At 39.2% G+C, this 27205-nt stretch overlaps 1 protein-coding gene across 4 annotated transcripts; it reads right to left on the reverse strand.

The window, feature by feature from the left end:
• osbpl1a (oxysterol binding protein-like 1A) lies at positions 1-27093 on the reverse strand. 4 transcript variants are annotated; one of them, XM_072389914.1, is made up of 29 exons: positions 26805-27093; positions 23667-23796; positions 23503-23588; positions 23352-23426; positions 23121-23169; positions 22890-22975; positions 21219-21363; positions 20562-20629; positions 20417-20461; positions 17927-18000; positions 17632-17695; positions 17421-17522; positions 15131-15256; positions 14701-14782; positions 13820-13926; positions 9493-9655; positions 7377-7566; positions 6611-6686; positions 5219-5353; positions 5024-5121; positions 4393-4575; positions 4046-4153; positions 3089-3178; positions 2031-2157; positions 1719-1832; positions 1507-1630; positions 1338-1428; positions 1074-1094; positions 1-621 (listed from the first exon to the last, which is right to left on the reverse strand). In XM_072389914.1, the coding sequence occupies exons 2-29, from the start codon at positions 23788-23790 to the stop codon at positions 519-521; spliced, it is 2856 nt and encodes a 951-aa protein (XP_072246015.1). In that variant the 5' UTR covers positions 23791-23796; positions 26805-27093; the 3' UTR covers positions 1-518. The 4 variants fall into 4 exon arrangements, with proteins under 4 accessions (XP_072246015.1, XP_072246013.1, XP_072246014.1 ...); XM_072389912.1 differs by having other exon boundaries at positions 23121-23232; XM_072389913.1 differs by lacking the exon at positions 1074-1094 and having other exon boundaries at positions 23121-23232.
• Between the last annotated feature and the right edge of the window lie 112 nt (positions 27094-27205).

The raw sequence follows: 27205 nt of genomic DNA on the forward strand, positions 1-27205 counted from the left end.
TCAGGTAGCTCTTAAAATCATTTTATATGAGTGTTATTGATACAGAAAATATACATTTTGTTTTTGTAAGCAGTTTTTACTTTACAAGGCAAAACACAAGAGAAGAATAGTGAATAACATGATGAGGTCACTGACTGTGGAAGATGTGGAAAATGTATGTACAGATATACAATTACAAACATTTAAAAGAAGACAGATGCACACTACAAACCATAAAACCTGGTCCATTGTGCTAAAAAGTCATTCAAAAGAAATGAACCGGTCCCAGTGGAAATACGAAGCTACATTTCAGAGTATCGTCAAACAGCTACTGATTAATGACTTCTTTTTTGCACAGCTTCTTTGTCATAAAGCAGAATAAGGCCTCACTGTTTATAGACATTTCTGTTCATGATCGTAATCGCTGTTGTTATTCCATTAAAAAAAAGAAAAAGGAAAAAAAACAACAAAATCAAATCAAACAGTTAATGCTGCTCTTTATGGTACAGGTGGTGGTTTCTCTGTGCAGGAAATCTGCATTAATAAATGTCTGGCAGCTGGCTGTATGTCCTGCCCCAGTATCCACCAGAGAAGAGCCAGTCCTGGGAGCGGGTGTGGGGGTTCTGCCCCTGTTGAAACCACCTGAGAACACAGTGGAGACACGTCAGCATTCGGAGAGACCGATGGAGAGAGAAAACAAACTCAAACAGATCAGACAAAGATGGGAACGAAGGGCAGGCATGCTTCCTCTCAAACATATGGACAATCTTAGTGGTGTTGGAAGATCTGGTTATTTGCCAAGGACTAACATGAAAAACAACTAAAAGCAGTAGGAAGGATTTGGAGGGAGGACAACTGTGGTGTCTGAGTAATTGCATTTAGTGCCTGTGAGTGGAGCTGTAATGCTAACGGAAGGAAGAGCAGACCATCTCCTTCATACAGCGTTTCTCTCATCAGCAACTCGATTGTAGTCGAATACAAAATGTGACACGGTTACGGATAAGATGCAGGTAAGAAGTTTTTGGAAACATGGAGGGTGACATGATCACATCAAACATATCAGGCGCATCAGTCAAACAGCAAGCAGCTCTAACCTCGGGCCCAGGGGAGGACTCCTTAGAACCAAAGTGAAGATGCAGCAGAGATAAATGACAAGTGGAGATAAAATGGAGTTAAGCCTGAGCATATGTGAAACAGTACAGACAAAGGTAAGTAAACCGCAGCATTAAAGACAGAAACTAGCTAAGATAAGAAATAAATATTACAAAATTAATTTACTCCAAATCGGCTCATCTTTACATGCATCACCTGACCACACGGAAGACTGACGAGTGATTTTATAAGAGGGGAACACTCACTTCGTCTTCCACTCCTCGTCAGACTTGGAGCGGTTTTTACGAGCAGCTCTCTGTTTCTCTTCGAGCCTCTTCTTCTCCTCACTGGCGAGGTCTATTTCGAACACAACACATCTGTGTTTCAGATCACAGTGAGGGCATTCAGCTCAATTGATTTACTAACAAGCCATACCGATGTCGCCGTTCTCCATAGCTCGTATGTCCGGTCTGAGCCTGCAGTCTGTCTGGGGAATGACTCCCTCCATCTCCTTACGTAGATCGTTCAGCTGCATCGCAAAGGACGTGAAGCTGTACATCTGTTATTTCAAAAGAATGACTTTATGTGTTAAAAAGCCAATTATCTTCAGGCTAGTTAAGACTTGACTGTGCAGGAATCAGTTGGACCTGGGTAGAGTTGGCTGGTCTGGGTGCAATTCTCCACAGCAGCTGGCTGCCAGGAATCACCTCCACAGTGTCTGCAGACTGTGAGGGAACCTCCTCCTGATCCCCACTGCAACCCTGAACAAGCATCAGACTCACTGCATCAACAACCGAGCTCTCAGCGTGATGCAAAGTGCGGATGTTGGTAAAGACTGGATCATTTTCTCAAATCAGTTTATCAACTCATTTAAATAAATCAATAAAAAATTAAATGACATTATTCACATGATGGATCAACTTTAAACCAGTAGGACTCTGCTGTTGAGTAATTCATACCGCTTTGCTGGCTTTCTTCTCCTCTGCCCCTTTCTTGTCATTTTTCTTGTGGGCTTCAAAACCAGCCGGGTCAACAACGTGCAAGCACTCGGTCCACTTCCCATAGAGCGCGCACAACTTCTTTTTGCTGCCAAACACAGACAAATGTCCTCAGGCACTAATACTAGTGAGGATTTCAGTGAGTTTTGAGCCTCCATACATGAAAACCTTTCTACTGACAAAGCTTCAAAGCCCCATGCAAGCGCTTTCATGTGTGGGGGCATTTCTGGACAGTTGAAGAAAAGCTGGTGAAAACTTTTGTTTCTGCAGAACTTCTCCAAGAGTCGTTTTGTGTGCTCTGTCCCTGGCCATCTCCTGGTGTGTGTGCATATTTTGCGATGCATATTTTTCCTTTCTTTCCTTTCTCCCGCTCTCGTGGATAAGCACTTCAGTTGTGCCGCTGGCTCTCTCTCAATGACTGCACCATCTGCACCATCTGTGTTCCTGCAGCGTATTCTTTCTGTTTTTTTGCTTTCATTTTGCACCAGTGCACATATCCCTACAGAGCTGTTCATTGCTGTAATAACTTTGAAACTGTGTCAATTGTTCCTCTGCCAAGGAGAAAAAGCGTCACTAGAGGCTTGTTTTGTTTGACTTGTGATGTTGGTTTATTTGTGTGATAACAAGACTATATTAATACTTCATGGCTCCTGATTTCCAAATGAAGCTTTAATTGCTTTCAGCAGCTTGTTGAATCATATTTGTTTTGAAATGTCACCAATGTGGGGAATATGATTTGGAAACCATCAGGCAGATGAATAAGCAGTTTAACACTGATTGTCATTCCATCTAATACTGAGACAATTTATTTTCCTGGTACACATGTCATCACAGAGTATGTTCCGATATGCAAAATGTATTCAGTGTGATGAATATTCCAGTATGTGTGGGGCGAACTCTAAAAGTTTAATTCTAAAATGAAATGGCAGATTTTTCTTTTCTCATTTCACACTTTCAATCAGCATTCAAGAGGAGAGCAATGTCCCTGAAAAGACAAATACTCTCTGATCACGCCATACCTTTTATCAAGAATGTAACCTTCAACTTTGTGCAGTTCTTTTCCAAAAAGTCCACACGGTTTGAAATTCAAACAGCACTTTTCACCAGTTCTGCGTAAAAAGAGGGAAAAAAAACACCATATCACATTTCACTGTTTGCTGACTGACGGGTGAATCATGCAAATCTTCCCTTTTCTCCATGGCCATTTTCCAGCCCGACAGTCTAACTTCCTCTAAATGCATTCATCAGCTGTGTCAGCCTTGCCAATTTATTTTTTATTTTTTTGGTTGATTTGTTTAAATCAACTATGTGAAACCTAAAGATATAGATAAAAGTAAATCAAAGAAATCCAACCCACGTTATCACTCCTTTCTTTTTTAATCACCGCATTTATGGAGTCATGATGAACTAAGAAATATGTGGAACGGAATATGTTGTTGAAAATCCCTTCATCTCACACAGGAAGCTGTTTTAGTGGGATGCGTTGTCAGTCTGTCATGACTCCATCCACAATAAAACTCCCATGTTTTTTTTCTGTTTTTCTATATTTATTCATCGTAGGTAAGTAATAATAAATTACTTGCCATGGATGATGCGGCTTCACCTCACCAAGGGAAATAACATCAGGAAACGTCCCATGAGAGGTGTTGACAGTGCTTTGTATTTAGTATTGAAGACTGTTTGGCTCACTACAAAACAATGATGAATTATGCAACATACCGTCTGACTTTGATGTTTGTGACTTGGATTTTAATGTGAAATGGCCTAATGATTATTAAACCATTCAGTGCTTAAAGACAAGAAGCCATTTTCCATTTGATCATGAAACCATACATGGATATATAAGAATATGTATTATATTTCCCTTTATTTCTTGATTTTTTTTTTAATTCATGCATTCTCAGTCATCCATGTGATAGCGGTCAAAACATACAGTCAAGCTTATGTACAAACTGTGGATTGTTTTGTCCTATTACCTGTGGTTAATCACTTCCACATTTCCGTACTGCTCAATCCACAGCTGACCCACAATGATGTTGTGAACACAACATGTAGGATTTGTCCATGTATAGGCTTCATTGTGCCTGCAGAAAAAAAAACGAACAATCACTCGGGCAGAATGTGCAAGAAGGTTCGGTGGTGATGCAAGACAACGGCTACAAATCAGTCATAAACAAAATAATGACTGCAGCAGCAGCTCTGACCAAAACAAGAACCAAAAGATAAACCTATGATATAGTTCTTTAAATAGCTAACAAGTTGCTCAAATTGTAATTTGCTGCTGTATTACGATTAGTTTTTTTCTTTGTCTCAAAGCTCTTACTTGGGCAGCTCCAGCGTGATGACACCTTTTGGCTCAGCTTCCACGCTCTTTCCCCAGAACTTAAGTTTAGGGTAGATGGATCCGTGAAACACAAAGTCTTCTTTCAGGCCCTCAGCATGGAAGGCGCTGACTGGAGGGTGGTGGCTCACCTGCTCCGATATTAGCCTGAACCCCAGATCCTCTCTGGGAAAAGAGTAGGGGCATTTGAGAATGGGCCACTGCACACTGTGTGTTTGGTAAGCTAATGTACAGTGTATAGTTTTCTGGCAAAGTTTGGAAAAATAAGGATGGTAAGGAAAATGTGGATATAAAAATATATATATATTTTTTACATTTACTTCCATCTAAATGCAAACAGATTTGATAAAGTGTGGAGATATTTCATGTTATAACATTTTTATTCCATTTGTCAATATACATCTAGTTTTGCATTTTAGCAACACATTACAAAAATAGTTGTGAGAAACCTAACAATCTTTAATTGTTTTTGTATTTTCCAAACCATTCCAACTTTTTGTTTCAGGCAAACATCAGCAAATTAGGCTGTGATATTTTCCAAAGCTTTGACAAAGTCCAACCTCAACAAAAAGTGTTGCCAAATCAGTCTTGAACAATGCGTTATCCCACTCACCTGACCAGTTCATAGGTTTCTCCAAGCAGAGGATTGAAGGGTTTCCCTGTCCGCTCCCACTGGGAGGCCACAGCGGACACAGCAAAAGCAGCTACACACTGCCAGCAGTAGACAAACACGTGCCAAATCAAACAAAGAAAGCTACAAAGCAAAGCTTTTTTAAGTCATTTAAATATGACGTTTCCAGGATCTTACCTTCATCCTCTCAATTGAATCTGAGGATGCATTGGCCTGGTGGATGAGGTACGTATGCTCCATGTACTCTGTGAGACGCTGCAAAAAGCTGAGCGGCTCATTGAAAATCACAGGCATTGTAATCTTGGAGAGCTCCTGAAAGAAACATGAGAGGGGGCAATGAGGGACAATGTTTCATTACAAGGAGGAAAACAGTCTTTTCACACAGCAGTCCCATCAAATTGAAATATGCATGCTGACTGATGAAAATGCTCAAGGCATTTTTGGAGGAATATGCACTTATATACACGTTGCTTTATAGAAAAGCTCTATATACTTTGACCCCTCTTGTAGCATAAGAATAGCTTCAGAAAATATAATCTTCAAGCACAAGATTAATAGGATTATTAGGTTTTTCACATTCCTTGTCTGGATTATCTTTCCTAATTTGAAAACACAAAAACCCAACACTGTACAGACGTACAGTGTACAGTGTAGTTTTTTCAGGAAAAAATGTTGTTGAGTCTATCCCACTGGCTCTATGAAGCGGTACGTGGCCACAGGAGTATACTGAGCTAAATGCTAATGCTAGCATGGCAACTCATGACTCACAGAAACAATGCTAATATGCTGACATTCAGCAGGTTATATATATATATATATATATATATTCACAATTTAAAACCTGCAGTAATGACAATTTATGAACACAACACTGAAAAACACTCACACTATTGAAGCTGATACAGACAACTTACTATCAAAAGGAGGCAAGTTTGCAAATTGAGCAATTATGGACGAGTTAGCACTTATCTGATTTTGTGTTTCTAGATAAATATAGTCTATTAAGTCATTTCTACCTCTTTTATCATTCTATTGCAACTCCAACTTAGTTGCTAAATGCTCGACTATATTCATCAGGTTGTAGCTATCTATGTCTCTGTAATTTGAGTAATTCCATAAAGGCTTTACTCTCCCACAATTTTCTTTTTTCACATTCTGATGGTGTTTTGTACATTTTTCAATTGCAACATTGATAATATAGTGTAAAAATATTGATAATAGCAGCTTACAGTCTTTTTAGAATGAAAGAACTAATCTACTCTCAACATAAAATAGATCAAAGGTTGACAACAGACATTCATTTTGCTAGGATTTGTAAATCAAAAAATATTGGACAAGATCAAATTTCCCGTAATGGTAGAAGAAAATTTAAGGTGTGTCCAATATGATTATCTTGAAAGGAACCATTAAGCAATCCAGAGTAAAAGTTTGAGGACCATCATATCAGTACACAGTGACTTTCTGTCCAAATGTAATCATTCCAGCAAATGGATAAAAATTTGTAGAAGTGGACAGGCAACCCCTTGAATGATGCGACTAATGAAAACAGAATTTGAACAGGATATTTACCATTCCAATGCAGTTCCTCAGAATACTCCAAATGCTGAAGTCATTTCTTGAAAACATTGGCGCAGGTAAGCTTGTCCTGAAACACACAATCATACGGCCTCTATAAGGTGCGTCTAACGCATTTACTTTGTGCTAGTGCTCCAAAAGTCAGGCTGTCATTTCAAGCTAAAACTAGCAATAACTTGTGTGACAGAGTGAAACAAAACCCAGACAAATGCACCAGCATCTGAAGACATGGGGACAAAACAGGTTTAAGAAGCTTTTTCAGGCCAGAGTTCATATAATCCACTTAAAAGTTTGTGATTTTATTACATTATACAAGCGATGTAAAACTGAGAGATTCAAATAATGATTACATTTAAAATACATCTAACTCATAAGAGCCAGACTCTCGAGCCACTTAGGGATCAGCAAACGGGATCACACTGCTAACTGATTGGTGAATTAGACTGTGACCTTATCAATATTTAAAAGTGTTGACACTGAACTCAGCACCGTCAATGCAACCCTTTCCAGTGCCTTTACCAGACTGGCCCTCACCCTAAATTATTAACATAACCAAGTGGAAAGACCAGACGGAGGGCAGGAAAAAAAAAAGAAGACTGAAAAACAGAGCTCTCAGATCAGTTTGTGAAATGTAAGCAACAATAACAGATTGGGAAAACAGGCACTTTACTGCGTTTGTACATCTTTAAACCAGATATAAAAGGCACAGGGAATGAGGGACCAATTTAGGAAACTGTGGGGGGCATACTGCACTGCTAACCTATGCTTTGTAATCCCATTGGGTTGAGTCTCATCCCTGTCTCCATGGTGATCCTCTTGCAACATGCTGGTGGTGGGGCTGCTGCACGGGCTGCTTAGCATGACAGAGCCTTCGTCCTCCTCCTCGTCCTCCTCAAAGGAATGGCTGGCCACCGTCTCAAAGCCACTCAGTGAGACCTCTGAGCCTGATTCTGACAGACAAACACACGGAGACATTACAGTGTGTCCACAAGATGGTTTTTAACGTTCATAACATGCACTGTTAGATGGCATTAAGTCTAACTGTTTATATTAAAAGACAATCGTAAACAATGAAGACAATTCTTACAGTCTGACAACACAAAGCCAGTGTCAACAGCTTGTAATTTTATTAACGGCTTACAACATCTTCGTGTATCTTTTTTCATATGTTATATGATTTTGATTGAAATGGTATGCATTTATATTATATTTATATTGTAGTTTTAAACCCTAGTTAATCTCTTAATTGTATTTCAAATCCACACTCGAGCACCAATGGCAGTGTTCTGATTACTGGACAACCTGCTCCTCCAGCTGAGCCATGGCCACCCCAATTTAAAGAGTGATAAATTTGTCTTTAGAATCCAACATTTCAGGATTTTTTGTGAACAAGACATGTCATTACACAAATTTCAAAATGAACTTGATGTCTTTGTGAGTTATTGAGTTTGTTTCCGAAATAAATTTGCTGCATAAAAATGTCCCACTCTTGACAAATCTTTTATAGTATTTTTCTCTTGGGTAGATTGTTTATGCTGATTATGTATTTCTTTTTTGTTAGATAAAATAAAATAAAAATATGCACCCATATTGTCAATGTTTCCCAGATTTTGTTACCTCCATCTGCCATGTATTGGTATAAGTTCAAATCTAATGGCAGTACTGAAGTATACAATTACAACCCATTAATCAAAAGTGCTTTTTTTCTGGTTCATTTTATGATAGTATTCGTTTTTAAATCAAATGGAATAATACCTTATGAATTCCCAATGGGAAAATATATTGTTGCGTTATAGTGAATGATAGATGATTTGAAATAAAATAAACAAAAATGAATAAATAAGATGGTGAAGAAAAAAAAAAATAGTCATTATAACGAGTCATGTAATGTTATTCCTTACAGGAATGACTCCCTGCATAGGTTCTTATTGCAGCGCAGCTGAAGAAGCCTCTGACTGAAGACACTCCATTGTTTAATAACTTTATTGAGAATTGTTCATTATGTTTAGCAGCTCACGCCACATTTTTCTTCACATTATCAGCACAGAACCAGCCTATAACTGTTTTAGCCCCTTTGAGTGCCAAGTTTCACTGTCGATCCTACAAATTAGCTGCTTGAAGTTATTGGGCTCTTCTTGTTCATTTGGCTTAATACGCAAAATGTGCCCACACCAGGGCTGCTGATATTGTCTAAGCAACTAAATCTATGTCATCAATGTAAAAAGATGTTAAGCAAAATTCAGATGGTAAACAATAAAAAAGTTAAACACATCAAATTTAAAAAGACATGCCATTAAACTAAAGCAGAAGAAGGGATCGCAAATGGTGGAAGACAACATGAAAACAGGTGGATGGAAAGGAATCCTACGATTATAAATAAAATACAAGTAATATCAAATAAAATTAATCTACTTTATCTCTCTCTGCTTTATTAGTACTGAAAACGTTTGTGCGCTTCAAAAATGCAAACCTCCCATGCAGATCTTCATTCGTGGTTAATTGTACTCAACTGTGATGCATCCATGCTCACTTCCAAATATAAAACCGGTCACATAAGGTATCATGACATTTGCATGAATTAGGTAGAATATTTTAACAAAGTAAAACCTATCACAAGTGCCAACAATTGCAACAATTTTGGTTTTGTAGCCACTTTTGAAAAAAAAAAAAACTCAATCATCAGGCAGACGCAAAACTATTCACACAACCAGGCAACACTTGAGGCTCGAGGAGAAGAAAACATACCAAAGGCATTCACTGGCAGGAAAAAGTATTCCAGTGTCCTTCAGGTGAATCAGAGAGCAACGAGCATGAATGGGAGCTTGTCACAGAATCTACTTCACGTCAGAAGTGTGTTTGATAACTTGTCAACTCACCAGACACAGCGTCGTGGAACTCATCCTCGCTGAGGGCACTCCGCGGTGAAGATCCTTTGACGACGGATTGCTCAAGTTCGTGGTGCTCCGTGGCCAGAGTCTGTAGCGCTTCAGAGAGGATCTTATTCTTCTCTACCTCCTGCTCCAATTTCACGCTGCGCACCTGAGCTCACCACACACAAACAAACACACACACACACACACACACACACACATGCAGACAAAAGAGAACAGATTAATCACTCACAGAAAGACAAACCAACATGAATTCTATCCTGTGCATTCAGTGACCAGGAACTGAAGATGTGCAAGTGTTCTCATGGCGACCAAAATTTTATTCCACCTCTCATTTGAAACAGGACAAAATGTGCATGACTATCAGACCGGCTGTGGTGGCAGCAGGTTTGCAAATAAACAGCATGTTGACTGACTGGTCCTCCCCTCTGCTCTGTCCCCTCATTATCTGAGCCACAGAAGCAGACTGAGATGGAACTGAAAGGGATGAGCCATGTTTCTCTGTAATGGAGGACAGCTACCTTGACGTTGTGGTCTCAAATGGCCCATCGGAGAACATGATTCCTGCGGAGGAGCGGGGGATCAAATGACGGGTAATGGATTCTGAATTAACCAGTAACTAAACCTCCCTTTTATACAAAATATTAGCGTTGATATTAAGAGCTTAATTTGGAGCTGCACCTTTCCAAAACAATCCTATTTCACTGCTGCCACTGAGAGGTGGGACAGTGTGTTTTAAATCAGCTGAAGATAACTAAATTAATGATGACAGATTATCAGCCACATGACAAGAGCAAGAGGACATAGAGGGGTGTAAGCACATTATAATGACAGAATGCAGATCACTTGCCATCACTTCTCTGTGATAAACTTCCCAGAGGAAATTCTGGCAGTTGACTGATGAAGAGGTGGTGCAGAAATACAGAGCTGCAGGAGATGGATGTGAGTCAGTATCATTCCTTTGCAGGAGGTAATGAGCACAGGCCTGGCTGCTTCATTCAAGCTGTAAGCCATCATCTGCAAATTGCACATTACAGTACATTTTTTAATTCCTCCTATTGATATCAAGCCTATTCATGGTGAGCTTGGAGATCCTGTGAGGCTTTTATTGTGCACTCTGCCACCGCACAGCTGAGCGATGGAGGCCCGGCACAGGTGTAAACACTGAAAGCACTGGACTAGCTGGTAAACCCAGAACATACAAATGGTTTCTGGCAGCCTCTGCTTGTTCAGCAGCACCATCTCCTCTAAAGATTCCAGATGGAACTGCCTTATTTTAAAGATTAAGGAGGGAATAAGGCAGTTTATACACACACACACACAGGGATTTTTTCCCCGATCCAATATCAAGTGGTTTTTAATAAATTAGGCTTTGGAATTTGTAAGTTTTGTTCATGCTTGTGTTTAGCAGAAAACAGACAGAATGTCATGCATAAAAGGAATATATGTGTGCTTTACCATGTTAAGGTGAACACGCTTGGGTTTACATATCCAACAGCTCAAGTGTGCATTTATCACAGCAGCAGCATGACTGTAATACACACTAGTTTTAACGATCAAACAGGTGTTAGCAGTGGCCAATTCTAATGTTCTTTAGAATAAAATCTGTAAAGTACAGCGAATTATCTTCAACTGTGAGCAAAAAAAGGTAAAATCTTCTGTGCAAAACTTCTACAGCCAACTTTACAGGGGCCAAACTGAGAAAGATTATGAGAGAAATTAGATAAGCATTCATTGTTATATGTTGTATTTCACATGTATCTCTTGTTTAAAACACATTTAATCTTTTTTTACTTAAGATTGTTAAGTAACTAAACTCTACCGTTCCCTGTTGAATGTCTTTATGTAACAGTCCATTTCAGTATTTTTCAGTATGTTTCAAGAGAAAAATGTATGAGCACTCTTGTTTACACTAAAGCACTTTTGCACACAGCTAACTTACTTGTACTGTGAAAGCAAAATTGAGTATTGGTGATGGGAAATATGAGTGTATGTCATGTGAATTTGGGACAACACAATCTTGTCTACTGCCAGAGATTTTATAACATTGTTTGTAATGTGCTGGGTACCCAATTACGAGCTCTGTGCCTATGTGGCAATTTTTTGCAATGTTGCAAATATATTTCTCACAGTCAGTCCTGGAGATTGGCGTGACTTAGTATGAGTAAAAAATATGCTCCATCTCATCTGTACTTAGAAAATAACTGTCTGGGGCAGCCTTGCAATATAGGACTGAAGGGAAACTTTACTTCATTCACTGAAAGATGCAAACATGCCAACTTTACTGCCTTAATGCCAACTTTCCTTAATGTCATTTATTGCCTTATTGCCTACTTTACAAACCCCTAACCCAATCTGTCAAAAATGCTATTATAAGCATCTACTTTAGCTTTAAGCTCAGGGATTGTAAAGCATTGTTTCCTGTAGTGAAGGGGATTGGGAAATAAGTGACATACAAAGAGCAGCAGGGGAAGTAGAATGATGTGTGAAATGGGTTATGGAACGTTTGTTTGTAAATGGTATATCAACAAAAAGGTATTTCTTTGAAGCTAAATGATACTGTATGTGGTTATGACATGCTAACACATGCTAACAAAATTTCTTACATTCTAAACTTGCTTGTTAGCATTGTGACCGTGAGCATATTAGCTCAAAGCAGCAGAATATCCATAGTACAGCCTAACATAGCTGCTTCTGAGCTGTAGAATATAGTCCAATTGCTAACTTTCACATTCAATATTACTGAAAGATTTACAGTCAAAATATCTATTTTCAAAGTATGTAACATTTCAAATATGCTGCGAGAGGGGATTACAAATGTCATTCAGTTGAGTACTGAGCACTGACTGTCTGCAGGCAACAGCTGAGTCTTACTGTTACTGGGCTCAAGGCCATTGTTATAAAGTGTCTCAACAATGCTTCTCACTGTAGTACTACTGAATGATACTATCAGCTGAATTAATATGAAGTTGAAGTGTGCAAGCCATTCATAACTTTACACACATCAATGAGCCATACTGTACCAAAGGCACCTCCTCACCTGACCAAATATCTGAATGACATGATGTTTATGTTTATGCATTTAGCAGACGCTTCTATCCAAAGCGACTTACAAATGAAGATATAACAAGCTATATAAAAAGCTAACAATAAACTGCATAGAAGGAACCCACTAGTCAGACTCTGTCAGAGGTGACAGAGCAGAAAGTACAGAAAGATAAAGTGCAGAGATAGAGGGGGTAGGGAAGTACAAGGTAAGTGCTAGGATAGGAGGTGCTCTCTGAAGAGCTGGGTTTTCAAGAGTTTCTTGAAGATAGACAGGGACGCCCCTGTTCTGGTAGCGCTCGGTAAGTAATTCCACCATCGTGGAACGACACATGAAAAGAGTTTGGATTGTCTTAGGCGTGGTGTAGGAGCTGCTAGACGACAATCCTGCGACGAACATGAACCAACATATTCAAATGTTTTTAGTCAAATGTTTATGTTTATGCATTTGGCAGACGCTTTTATCCAAAGCCACTTACAAATGAGGATATAACATTACAGCTAACATCAAAGCTAACAATAAGCTACGTAGGAGGAAACCACTAGTCAGACTATAGAGTGCAGGTATAGAGGGAAGTACAGAAAGAGAAAGCGCAGTACAGGGGGTAGGGACATACAAGTAAGTGCTAGGATAGGAGATGCTCTCTAAAGAGCTGGGTCTTCAAGAGTTTCTTGTATATAAAAACAAGAATTTGTAACACAACTGATGTCCAAGGCTGTGCTCTATGACCTCTACCTATTTCATTTCCTTCTTTTGTGTGTAGGGGGATGTTTTCTATACACGATATCCATCCATTATAATCAAACCTATTGAATCACACACAATAAAATCCATCTCATAGCTTTTACTCACTGCCTTCCATCGAGCTAATTTCATAAGGTGAGAACAGGTTCAATACATCATCACAAAGCATATCTAGTTCTTACATCTAAATCTTAAGAAAAGGGTAAAAAAATAACAAGGGCCCTTTTGATTAAAGTATTCATAGTCTAATCTTCTACATTTTATCAAGTGGTAGTCCATACAAATCCCAAAGAACATATTGTCCTCCTCACTTATCATAGTCTCTACAGAGGCCTTAAAGACAAACACATAATTTCTTCACCAAAACAATGTCTTAGCCACAACCTGCAGATGTTGAACTTACATGAAAATATGCTTCAGTTTCTAAAAGCTGAAATGCTGTTTATTACTTGCAGAAGGGACTAAACCTGGCACATCGAAGCCACAATGAATCGTACACACGAGTCAGTCCATGACACTTACCCCTTCCTGCCTGGAGAAGAGGCTGAGACACACACTGAGAGTGGAGGTGGTATCGCTGGACAGCTCACTGATTTCTTGCATTTTCTGCAGTATGGCCAACGGAAATCCTGAGAGGATCACACACAAACTTGTGACGATACGAAAAAGTCACAAAACAGCTGCAAGGCAGGAAGGTGAAATTTGGCAAATGTGAAGTCCCTCCCACATTCTCTCCGAGAGAGCAATAAACAGCACTCCTGTAATGGATGGTAGTCTTAATAGTATTTCAGACATTCATCAAAAATAATTATTTTTGATGATGCTAGTATTTGTAATCATATGGTTTAATTTCAACTTTCATTTCCATTCCTGAATGATTCACAGCAATTTAGCTTCTCTTTTTACATGCTGATTGGTGCAAAATCAAAGGAAAAATCTAAATAAAAGAGCGGGGAACACAAAAAGTGGAGATGTTTGGATATAGGTGCACTGCGCAGTACATCCACCTTTAGCCTGTGATTAATCACTTTTCTCCTCATGGAAGTGGCCTCTTCCAGCATTACACTGACATGAGAGGCCACTAAATTTGAACAGTTTGACGAGTATGAAAATTATGTGAATTATATACTAAGGCCATTGCGGTCACCATATCTTAAGCCAGTTTAACACCTCCGTGTGATTTAAATCTGGCAGGTTAGACCATCCTCTCCAGCAGAGTGCTAGAAGCTTATAAAATGAACAATTAGGTACACTAAAGCTCCTTCCTATGAAAGAACACGATTGACAACACAGACAACGTCTATGTTTGTTTCCCCTTTAATTTACCACCCATCTGTATAGGATATGGCAGAAAGAAGAAAAAGAACAAACTTAGATGACAGAAAAAGAAGAACAGGCTTTACGTTCTAACAGCCCATCATTTTTCAGCATGGACAGGAAAGCTGCCACCTCCTTTTCTAGCTTCTTCTGGCTGACCTCCGCTGCCTAGTAATTCAAAGATATGTGAGAAACATGCAGATGAGCAAAAGCAGCGTAAGGTGAGAGAGAGCAGATCCAAAGAAGACCATAGATCATTGTTCTAAAACTGCACAAAACATATATATATATGTTCTTATATATATATTTATATTAAATATAAAAATAAATATAATATATTATAAATAAACAGTATGACCAAGTCCAAATGTGGATTGCATCCCTCTTATTGTATTTAGGATTAACACCATTCATTGATGTTTTTGTACATATATTGCAAATCATATCATCATTGCAATATTGCATTTGCCGCAGGCCCATATGCTAATTTAGGATTTTGTTTTTGTTTACACACACCTGTAGTGACTCTGTTAGCTCCCCAAGCGACATCACTTCCTCTTCTTCCTCTTCCTCGCTGCCCTGCTCTTGGGAGCAATAGTGTGTGCTGAAAGCCGAATGCTCCTCCAGTGCGTCAAGCCACGCCTAGAAACAATATGACATATGTCAGAAAATAATATCAAAATCATGCCATTTTGTTCATTTTGTGATTTTGAAATATTATGGTAGAGACAATTAACAAGAAAGTCGAGAGAGTCATGTATGCTCGGGGTGAAACCAGAGGCAGAGATCTGTTTGCACAAAGACTGAAGACTGGAGGAAGCACATTGGCTCTCTATAAACCACCACCACCTCTGAAGTTCATCAGTGGACTCACTGAACTGTATATATATTGTTAATCAAGACCAAATTTGAATGCTCAAGTTTCTTTATGCTAAGCTAAACTGTATTTCTAAAAAAAAAAATTACAATTACACAATTTATATTGTGAATATACTTTTAAGTATAACTAAAGGGTAGCATTTTGTTATCTTTGGACAAAGCCAGACTAATTGCTTCCAGAACAGCTGCTATCAATGTTCTGAATCATGCATACGATTGCTCCACTGCAGTAGCTTTACATGACTCAAGGTCAGCAAAAACCCTAAACAATCATGTGATGTCCTTGTTTGTTTATGGCATTTCAGTTTATCCACTGGCATCTGTTCCTTTAAGGCTTCCCTAAAGCTGAATTTTCCTCTCATTGACCAACTTCCAGAAGCCTACCAAGGGTTACGGGTCACCCAGTGATTGTAAGCTTTACCGCTAATACTGGGAATTTAGCAGATGGCCATCTGTGAGGAGCTGATGCTTGGCACAAAACTTGGAAAAACAGAGGCTGAGTATTTAGATGTGATTTTTAGCTTACGGTGAATACTGTCACAATCCCAATTTAAAAGAAGTTTGGACGCTGTGAAAATATAAATAAAACAAAAAGCAACTATTTGCAAAAATCTTATAAACCAATGTCTCTCTCTTAATAAAGAACAGGAAACAGGAACAGGAAAGTTTGCCATTTGACGATTTCATGATAAATAGGCGCTAATCTTGGATTTGATGCCAATGACACATCTCTAAAAAGCATTTTTACCACTGTGCAGAATCCCCTTTTCTTTTACCTACAGTCATAACATCTGGGACCTGAGGAGACCAGTTGCTGAACCTTTGGGAGAGGAACGTTGTCCCAAAATTCAGAGAATCTCTGATTTTTTTTAGGATATTATATACCGTATGAGGTACCAAAAAACATAGTTTTAAAGCTTAAATCCTAAGACTTGAAGGCTAAATCTGGGTTTTATGCACAGCCTTTACTGGAAAGAAGAAAGAAGAACAGAAAATAAGTGAAGAATCCTTAAAAGAGTGTTTGAGATTAAAGGTCCTATGGCATGCTTTTCCATATTTTATTCAATAAAAATAATGTATCATAACTTTAAGCGTCACCCAAAAGCTCAAAAAGACGGAAGGAATTTGTTTTACCCACGAGTCTCAAACTTTTCAACAAACTTCTCACTTACACGTCATAATGAGTGAAAGGCAGGATTGGTGGGATTCTCTTGGCAGGGTGTGCCCATGGGAGATGGAGAGGATTTTTAAAGCTTAAGTTATCGCACTGCAAGGAATGAGTGATCTGTAAGTACTTTTCAGAGCACGGCCCTTCGTTTTAGCTTCAGAGATGTCTTTAAGAAAATGTGTTTTTTTTTTCTTTCGAGGGCAAGCTGATCTCAGCTTCTCCCAAGACCCAGTAGTGTTGGATCAGTGGATGCAATTAGTTTTGCAGTCTGGTCAGTAACACAGTCGGGAAAAGGTTTGAATCTATTGGCTGCACTTTAGGGATGACAGTTTTATGAACGAGAACCAATATGTTGCTGGCTTTGCAGAGAGACTGAAGCTAAAAGTATAGGCTGCTCCAACACTAAAAGGGCACAAATCTGAGCCACACGTGCTGAGTGGAGCTCTTTCAAATATCTAAGTTGTGTTGGCATTAGGCATGCAAACGGATTTTACTGCAAACAGCTAGTTACACTGAATGAAAAGGCAGCTAAGGAAAATAATAGCACTTTGTTTTAATAAATGTATACACAAGACAAATTAATGTGGCCATTTTTTGCTTCTGGAACTGCTCTGAAACACGGAGTTACTCACACAAGAAGGTACTGAGCATATTTACCAAAAAAGAGACATCCTGTTATGGGCTTCGTACAACTGGAAATTATTATGCCATGTCCAGTTATCTTGATTCTTATTACAGCTAGAGGAGAGTTAGACTTACTTTCCTCGTAGCCTCTGGTTCAATTTTAGGTGATACTTTGAAGTGATGCACGCTGTCATCGAAGCACTTGAGGGTAAAAAAGCAATTATCTTTGTTTCGTATCTAGAAATAGCAAGAGCAGAAACATTCCCCTGTGTAAGAGTCATACAAAGGTAGATTCAACACATGGCCAAAAGACCCAACAAAGTGCAATTCTTAACAGCTGGCCTACCGAGCAGTGAGCATTTGTGAGGGACTTGCAGCCTTGCCTCCTTACATTGGCAGCTGCATCTGACCTGTGTAGCACAGAGAGAGAGAGAGAGAGGGGGGGGGGGGGGTGGGGTGGGGGGGTGATGATGCCTTTTTCATTGGATCTCAATACTTGACAGATTTTCAATGAGGACAGAAACTCCTATTTTTAACTGATTCATCTGTCTCCTCCAGGATGTCTCGATCTGATGCTGAGATCTTTTCATGAGCCCAATTCAGGGCGCACAGACAAGGTGAGAGGTTAGAGATGCACCTACTGTTTTGAGTACCAGGATAAAACCCCATCCTGAAGGACGACCCAGTAGGAGCGCCAGCCAAAAAACCTGGAACTCTGTGGGGCGGCACATAAAGAGAAGAATAAGCAATCGGATTTTAGTAATGTTTATGAATTCATTCGTCTAATTTCAATAATGTCTGAGAGACAGACAGATTACAGACAACAGAGAAAACATGTCAATTAAATTAGGGAAGACACAATTACTACAATTTACAACATTTGTTACATTTCAAAATCAGCTGCAGATGTTAAAAAGGACAAGTGCTTGCAGAATAACTGCAGACTAAAGGGGTGAGCGACATCTGAGCTTGTTTTGTTTGATTTCTGTTCAGAAGTTGCCATAATTTATTCTGGCTGCTGAGTAGCACCCACATAAACACGCAGGCGACAACTGGGCTCACTTTAAGCTGTAGAATCAAACAAACATGGTGTGCATATGTATAAATAGCTGAAAAAGAACAAGAGGGCTTTGCTGACAGTAACGAAGACACGCCACCCTGTGAAACAATGAGGGATGGATATAATCCATTAATATTGTCATTTAGCTTGTTACCGAGATAGATTAACAATCTGCTTTATGTCCCTGAAGCTGCTTTAATGAATATTTTAGGATTACCTGTCCTTGTCAGGTTCACTAATTACCTGCAGAATAATTAAAATGTGGTTCTTCAGTTTTCTTCTCTCTCTTGAGCTCGTTAATTTACTTTTTTCTGTTTGTTGTTTCAGCACTGTGCTAGACTGTGTGAAATTAGTGTGAATTTGAAAATAGGTTCTTTATGAATCACACACAAAAACAAACAAAATAATTTCCATTGTCTTCACTGGAAGACTCTTTTACTTTTAGAAACAATACACAAATCTAGAATTTATTACCAGCAAGAGACACGTTTACCATTGTGTTCCACCTCTCTTCCTTTAATTACACTTTTCAATAGTTTGTGAAGTGAGAATACTAAGTGTTGCAGTTTTACAAGTGGAATCTGTGTCCATTCTTGTTGAATACAAGAGTCCATCTGTCCAACAGTCTGTGGTCATCAACGTCGACTAATTTTCCTCTTCATGATGCACGTTACATTTTCAATAGGAGATTAACCTTGACCAGTCTTTCACACCACTGCCTCTTATAAACAGATGGAATTTTTTCACCAAAAAAGCGGGTGAAACGTGGACTCACCTGACGATCCGAGTGCTCATGTCCAGAGAACTTAACGGAGTTTCTGCATAGAGTTTATATATGGCCTCAGTTTCAGGTAACATTTCTTAATGCAGCTGTGGACTGTGTTATGTCACAGTGATTTTCTAAGATACTCATAAGCTCATGTGGCTATACTGATCCTGGCAGGATGATAGGTCTTCATGCAGTAACGCCTGAGGGCTTGAATGTCCACCAGTTCCTTGGCCTTGATGTCCTGATTCCCTCAGACTCCCTGAATTTTTTCACAGTTTTATGCACTGTAGATGTTGAAGGAACTGGAGTTTTCTGCAATTTTGCATTGGGATGTATTTTCTTTTCTGACTAATAATTCCTTGCCTGAGTCTGGCACAAAGTGAGTCACGACTCATCCTTGCTTGTAAAAACTCACCATTTAATCTAGAAAATCTTCAAGAACATCGTATTTTCTAAGTACTGCTGAGTTAGTCTGAGACGTCAGTGGAATTAATTTCCTTCTTACTTCCTAATTTTTCTGGGAATCTATGTTGTACTATTTCAGCATTCATCATCTGATGCACATTATCTACTATACACAATCACTGGACAAGGTTTTACTGTGAGCTAAATAAATCCCGCAAGATATTTTTTTATTCTTATCTACGCCATTCTATCCATTGAGTCCAAATAAAGCCCATGAACCATGTGATTACTTTCTTTTGTTCCCTTGTGGAGCAAGGAGGAAGTCTGCTGGCTCAACCTGTAAGAGTCTCTGTTTGGCATACTTTCCTCTGGCCAAAAAAACAGCACAGGCATGTAGAACTTCCAGTTATCGCATGAGGGAAATCCAGGAATTAATTTTCAACCTGTTCCACTGAGCAGCTTTTCATTCAGAACTGATGACCCATCTTTTAATGTAACAAGGCTCTATTCTAATCTAATTTCATTCATTCATACAGCAGCGGCTGCTGCATTCCGTTTTCTAAATTAAACCAAATACAAAAGTGAAATAATGAAAGCTGCAAACTGTGCTTTCAGTTCTCTCAGCAACAATATATCTAATAATCTCACTAGATTATCATAACCTTTCGATACAATTTTCAGGTCAGGTGTGATAGAGTATTTCAGAGTTTTAGGCTATTTTGCTTTGGGGCTCTATAGCGAGTGCTACAGCCTGGTAAGAAGGAAATCCCTAAATATAATGCATTGACATTTCTGTAGCAGTCGGTCTCTCGAGACAAAATATGAGCTATCAAACTGTTGAGAATAACTTTCTTTCACGAATCTCAACCACTAAAGAAAATAACCCCCAGACTTTACCTTCCAAAGGAGCCCTTCATACTTCTTGACATGGCGGGTCAAACCCTGCAGGGCACACAGATGAGCAACATAAAGAAGGAACAAAACAAATCAAAGAGCAAATCAAAAATAACTTAAGGAGGCTGAGTGCTTATTCAACACTTACTCGATGAACATTAGCTTCCAGAAACTGCTTCATTGCTGTATCACTGGCCAGGTCAAACACCGTCTGGCCTGCGAGTTATGAATGAACAAAACAAGTGGAGTTTTAGGACAGCAGAATGGATGTACTGTCTCACTGAACAATGCAAGAATGTCTGTGACAGCAGCAACAAACATTTTTAGCACTGATGATCCCACTCGAGTGACAGAAACAGTCTGGTTTAGCAAAGATAATTACAGTTTTAAACTTCCCTGGAGGAATGAAATGGCACACCAAGGCAGTTGCTATTTTTGTCTCAGTACGGAGTCTGAGGCGCACCTTGTAAAATGAAACTGTCATTAATAACCTGAGGGAACATTTTCATGAACTGAAAAATATGGAGATTGTAAAGAAGCGAGGATGGTGACATTCTATATTTTTCTTATTAAGTGACAGTTTTCTTTTAATCAAAAAAGGAAACATAGAATCACAAAGTCAGTGAGTGTGGTTTTCTCTGATACATTTGAATAATTTTAAGGGTTTTTGGCTTCACAGGCATGATCTATGAGAGGGTCAATTCTTTGTTAGTTTTGGCCTTTTGATGAGATTAGCTAACTAACAAGAGAAGCAGTAAACATTCCCTCTCATTCATGGCTGCCAGCTCTGGCTGATGCATCTCACCGTTCTTGTTCTTTGAACTGGGGTTGGCTCCACTCTTGAGCAGCTTCAGGGCACACTGCCTCTGGCCTCGATAGGCGGCACAGTGCAACGGAGTGTTGCCCAGCAGATCTGTGCAGTTGATATCTGGAGGCTTCTTTCTGCTAAGCTACAGCAAGCACACAGGACAGAAACAGATGTGATGTCTGGGCCTGAGTGTCCTGCACTTATTTATTATTCAGCTAAGCTACGCTTTGATTTCTCACACACACCAAGGGATGGAACATGGCTTTCTGCCATTTTTCTGTTTACGCATGTATGTGGACTCTTTTGGACTCTTTTGGCACTGTCTGCAAAATTTGACTTCTGTCTGGCTTTTGATACTTAGGAGTAAAACGGCCACAGCATACACAAATAAGCTAATGTGCTCATAGTGATAATGCTACCAACAAACAAAGCAAAATAACAGAAAACTGAATGCAACAATTTATAAATCATATCAATTCTTTGCTCCCTTTTAATCATGTCAGCAAAAATGTTTGAAACACTTGACTTATGAGATGTAATGCAAAAACTAGACACAAAATAAATGAGTAAAAACATTTTGGAACTGGCAACACGCCTGTAATATGACTGGGTATAAAAAGAGGATTTAAAAAGCTACAATAGGAAGGGGTTCACTAGTCTATAAATGGCAATGTGGGCAAATGTAAAACAATTTAACACATCATCAAACAACTGCAAAGACTTTGAGGATTAAGTAGAATTCCAGGTGATATGTGGCTGCTAAGCATCTTTGTAAATGTACAATGCTGCAATGGACTTGTGAATATGAAATAGGCTACATGCTTTATTCACTACTGTTTTGTTCATGTTCTGTTGGGTTGTGTTAGAATGCTAAGTTAGTTTTGGTATTAGCACGGTTAGTGTGGGGGATAAGACTGGGTGAGATTTCCCTCTTTGTTGTCATGTGCAAGTGTTAAATAATGCTAATGTGAGAAATATACCAGTTTTATTATTTGGAAAAATGTGCATCCCATGTAAGCGCAGTTTTTCACACAAGGCCTGACCCCAATTCAAAAGCCCTGCTTGCCATATTAACTTTATTTCAAGACTCAGAAACTTAGTTAAAATGTCTATTCACAAAAATAGTTCTGAGTGGCTGTGATGTTTGGGTCAGGACAAAGGAAAACTGACCTCTGGTCTGATTATTCAAAATTCTTTTTTGGATTAATTCCACATTTTCTACATATTCTGACTAAACTTTCCTCCCTTGGGCACAGACCTGCCATCCAATGAACATTTAGCACATCATAAAACAAAAAGTGTCAAAAAAGGATGTCCCGAACAGCTAGGAAGCTAAAATCCTGTATCATGCAGGAATGATAAAACTTTCGGTCCTCAAACACAGATTTTGTGGTACATTGTTGGCATTAAATTTAAAATGTGTGTTAAAAAAAACCTAATAAAACTTAGGTTTTTTATCTTTGTGCAAATTTCAAGCAGTTTAAGTGTTTTTGCATTTCTCACAAATCAGTGCATTCAGTTTTCATTTACATTTCTAACAGCATCCCATCTTCTTTTGAGAAATGCTGTAATGGAGCAATTTCCTAAGCAGTATTTTTCTTGAAAAACTCAAACTTTAGCGTTGCATCTTTGGGAGTATTACAGCAAGTATCAACATCTGCCACTAACCAGCTTAGTTAGTGTAGAAAGGTTTCCCTCACGAGCAGCTTCTAAAAGTTCCTCCTCCAGTTTCCTCTCCTCTGTTCTCTCAGCCGCTGGCATCAGTCACATGATGGGATTTACGAGAGAATAAACACAAAGTAAACAACTCGCATGAATAAACGTGAAAACGGTCAACATGAGAATTGATTGAGAACATGTTGCCATGGTAACTCTTAGATGACAAGTAGTCTCTCTCACCTTCCAACATGCTTCTGATCTCAGCATTTTGAGTGACATCTTTGGGAATCTGTGCTGTCCCATTGATGACAGTAGCACATGCATCATAGTGCAGCAGCAGCATGACAACCTCCTGATCATACGTGATTGATTGATTTAATGGTTGATTGAATTGAATGAATGGATGAATAAATGCATGCACAAAATCCTTCAATCAACAAACAGATGCACGGAGTAGAAGGGAACAGATACCTTTCTTCCTGTGAAGGCAGCCTTGTGAAGCGGCGTATCTCCGATATTATTGGGCAAGTTCACATCTGCCCCTGCCTGCAGGGCGTAATGACACACATGTTACTCGTGCAGTCATTTAAAATCTCCACCTTTTGATTAAAAGGAACACTACCTTGAGCAATTCCTCCACTACGTCTTTGTGACCAAAATAGCAAGCCAAGTGTAGAGGCGTCCATCCCAGGTTAGACTTACTTTTACCTGAGAAAACAGCCCATAATACAATGTATTACACCAACACATTGTAACTAATAATAATTCCATATGTTAATGGAATACCTTTGCAGTTGATGTTGATCTGTGTTTCTTCCCTAATCTTGGCCATGAGGAGCCTTTGTACCCCGGGCAGATCTCCATTCCGAGCGAATCGGAGGAACTGCTCCTCTGGCTCCAGCTCCTCCATGGAGCCCTGCAGAGCAGACCATAAAATAATCAAAGAGATTGTTTTAAAGGGAGTTTGTCCATCTTTGTCCAGTCTCACCATCTAAATGTGATTTTTCCGCATATCAAAACCCAGTCACTACTGTTTCTAATGCTTCTAAGTGCAAGCATTAGTAATGCTGATGACACCAGTGTGATGTCACAGGGGTTATTCATACAAACGTTTTAACACATTTTAATAACTCTGTGATAAGGACACTACACTTGATGTGTAAAATCAGCAGACTGCACCTTTCATATGACTGCTCCAACCCTCCTAAAGTGTTTACATTGCACAACAAAGTCATGATCTCTCAACTGTCAGGACACGTGAGGAAAAGGTCACAAGAGTTTGCTTTGTTAGACTGTGAGGAGGAAGCAACTGTCGAAGAGGGGAAGAAATCCAAGTTATTTCAAAAGATGACGGTCACCAGACCGGCCTCACAAGAAAGCAAGTCCCCCCTCTACCCTGTAACGAAACTAAAAACATGTGCACATGACACAGACGGGATGTTTGAAATCAGATCATTGGTATGCATCATCAGAAAAAGAAAAACGAAAAGGCATTTGTTTTAATTTGTCATATGACTGTGAGGAAGTACCAATAAATTACACTGACAAGACAGCATCTCATGAAGATGCCGAAACGTGACATCTGCACAAAGAGAGACAGAGGTCCTATTTCTGTAGAGTCCTCAAGGTCATTTATTTAGACTTTTAAAGGTAGAAAATAATCACTGACAACAAAGGGTACATAATTATACCTTTAATAAACTACAGTTTTGTCAAATAGATAATGTAAAATCTATTAGCTTAGTCTTTTTAAAATCTTAATGGTAGAGTGATATTTTTTGTAGGGTGAGTTTGTTGATTTAAACAGTGAAACAGAAGCCCTTTCACAGAGCGGTCTCATCTTATATATGCAAAAAAGACTTTCTTGTTCAGTCACTGTTGTTCCCCTTGGGCAGTTCACACAGAGCAACAGGCTCTGTGGGCTCAGCGCCCAATCAGTGTGTACCTAAACACAACAAGTCTGTGTCAAGGAATCAGCTGAAGAGCGGTGTGTTTGGTTGGGATGTCTTGCTCTTATGCAAACACTCTAGTTCAGCTCTGTGACCATCTCCATTGCCGAGTCAGAAGCATATCGGCAGTGCATAAACTTTGACGCCTTCATACTTACAGACTACACTCATACTTAATAAAAGTGCAACACTCCAGTTTTAAAAATAGGCTGTGCAGAATCATTAGTAGGCATTTTGACAGTTTAATTATATTGCACTACTTGTGTTCTTTTCATTATGATTTTTTTGTTTGACTTATCCGTAGGCAGAGGCTGCATGGAAGAATAGCAGTTGGTACTATCACCTCACTTCAAAAATGTTCCTGGTTTGAATCTTGGCCTTACACGTGTAGTTAACATGTTGTGCCCACATGGGTTTTCTCTTGGTATTTCAGCTTCCTCCCACAGACCAAAAACATACATGTTAGGTTAACTAGTGACTCTAAATTATCTGTGAGCATGGTTGTTTTCCTCTGTGTCTGCCCTGCGATAGAAAAGCAAACGAACAGCTGGGAGAAGCTCTAGCTCTCTGCAACCCCACACAGGAAGAATCGTGAATATAAAATGTACCAATAGGTTGTATATGCATCTGGTCTGTGGCGTTAACGAAGGCGTTTCCCCTGCCTCCTACAAGTTACATTTTTGTCACTAAAGGTGCAAGATTGTTCTGTCCTAGCTACAGGCAAATAGGTACCAAAATGTACCAGCTTTTAAGTTTTTAACCAGTGTTTATACCCTACTTGAGTGCAGCTGAAGAAACAAAGTAGTTTTTTTTTTTTTTACCATACCGGCACCGTGATTTCTTAATATTGCAGGGCAGTGAGAGGAAAAACTAGGGAGTGACACAGAAACAGGTTTAGCTTGGGTTGGATAGCACATGACACCTCAGCCTGTCCCTCTATTGTGTACAGGAGTGTCAAGAAAGCACCTTAAAAATATCCCATGGTGCACCACTGCTATGTAATCACCATACTTGCCAAATTTTGTTTCAAGATGAAACGGTTCTCATTTGAGTTTCTAATTAATGTATTATACAGCAATATATCAGTCTGGTTTAATTTTTCAGCACAAGGTCTCTTTAAAGCAATTTAAATGTTTCATGCCTTATTTTAGGAAGTTACATGTATTTATTTGGACATTTCAGACTACATTTTTAATGGATAAATCAAGAACTACTGTGATTTCAATGATCTCAATTATTAGAACTGACACCACAAATGAAGCCCATTTACTGATGTGCAATTGTCGTGTGTACTTCTATTTGTTTCTAAGTATACTCAACGGCATTTCAGTGTGAATTAAGAACAATAAATTTACTAATTGTAATAGTTTTTCAGAAGATTTCACAGAATAATGAATATGACAGACTTGTAGAGTTTAAGACTACTTATTCGGAACACTTATAAGTGTGCTTGGGTTGCAGCTCTGCAAAGCTTCGGTATTAACGTCTCAGATGGTTCCAATTAAATGACAATTTGAGACTGAAATTCGATTAGAAGCACTTATTCTAGAACACTCCGGAAACAGAACATATATTTGTGACGCAGGATTTTGCTCTCCTGCCCCATCAACCATCCCATAACCCCGGACGTTTATCTTGTGACCCTTTAAAGGGGGGCTCTAGCCACAAGGTTGGGTGGATTAAGCTGCTCAGCTCTATGTAAAGTACTTTAAAGTAGCTCCATCTCCGGGAACAGGAACTACTTACAGAACATATTATAAAATAGTCCCAGGATCCACTTTTCTGAAGAATGTAGGCATTTCTTTCTTTCAATACTTTGAGAGCATTTAGCAAATAAAAAATCGGTACCTTTACTTTAAAACTAGGATTTGAATTGCAGAATTTTGTCAGAATGGTAAATATGTGATGTGGATTTTTGAGGCATCCCTGTCCAGAAGAAATAGCCTAATCCATGAAGAACTATACACAAACTCACTTTCCAGCCCGTTGAGGTAAGATCCAGCGTTCAGTTCGAGCTGCTCTCACTCAGGCCCTCCGTGAAGCTGCATGTGATGTTTTAAGCCGCTTCCAGCTGCTCGACAGCAGCACAAACAACGCGGCGCATGTTGACCGACACGTGACGCTGTCACTCAAAAGTTCACGCACTTCCCATGATAGTCTTCAGCCGACTCGGCGCTGATCCACAGCGAAATATGCATCATACGGAGTCTCCGCTATACATACACACTGTCACCGCCGACTGTTTACACTGAAATCAGCTGATCTGCGCTTACCGGAAATGGCTTGGACGAGTTGCTCTAACATTTCAAAATAAAAGGAATCAATTTAAAAAACAGAAGGAAAAAAGAGTACAATCGCTTTTTTTGTACAAGCTGC

The sequence above is a fragment of the Leuresthes tenuis genome, unplaced genomic scaffold, assembly GCF_036924035.1.
Source record: "Leuresthes tenuis unplaced genomic scaffold, fLeuTen1.0.hap1 SCAF_7, whole genome shotgun sequence".
Lineage (NCBI taxonomy): Eukaryota > Metazoa > Chordata > Actinopteri > Atheriniformes > Atherinopsidae > Leuresthes > Leuresthes tenuis.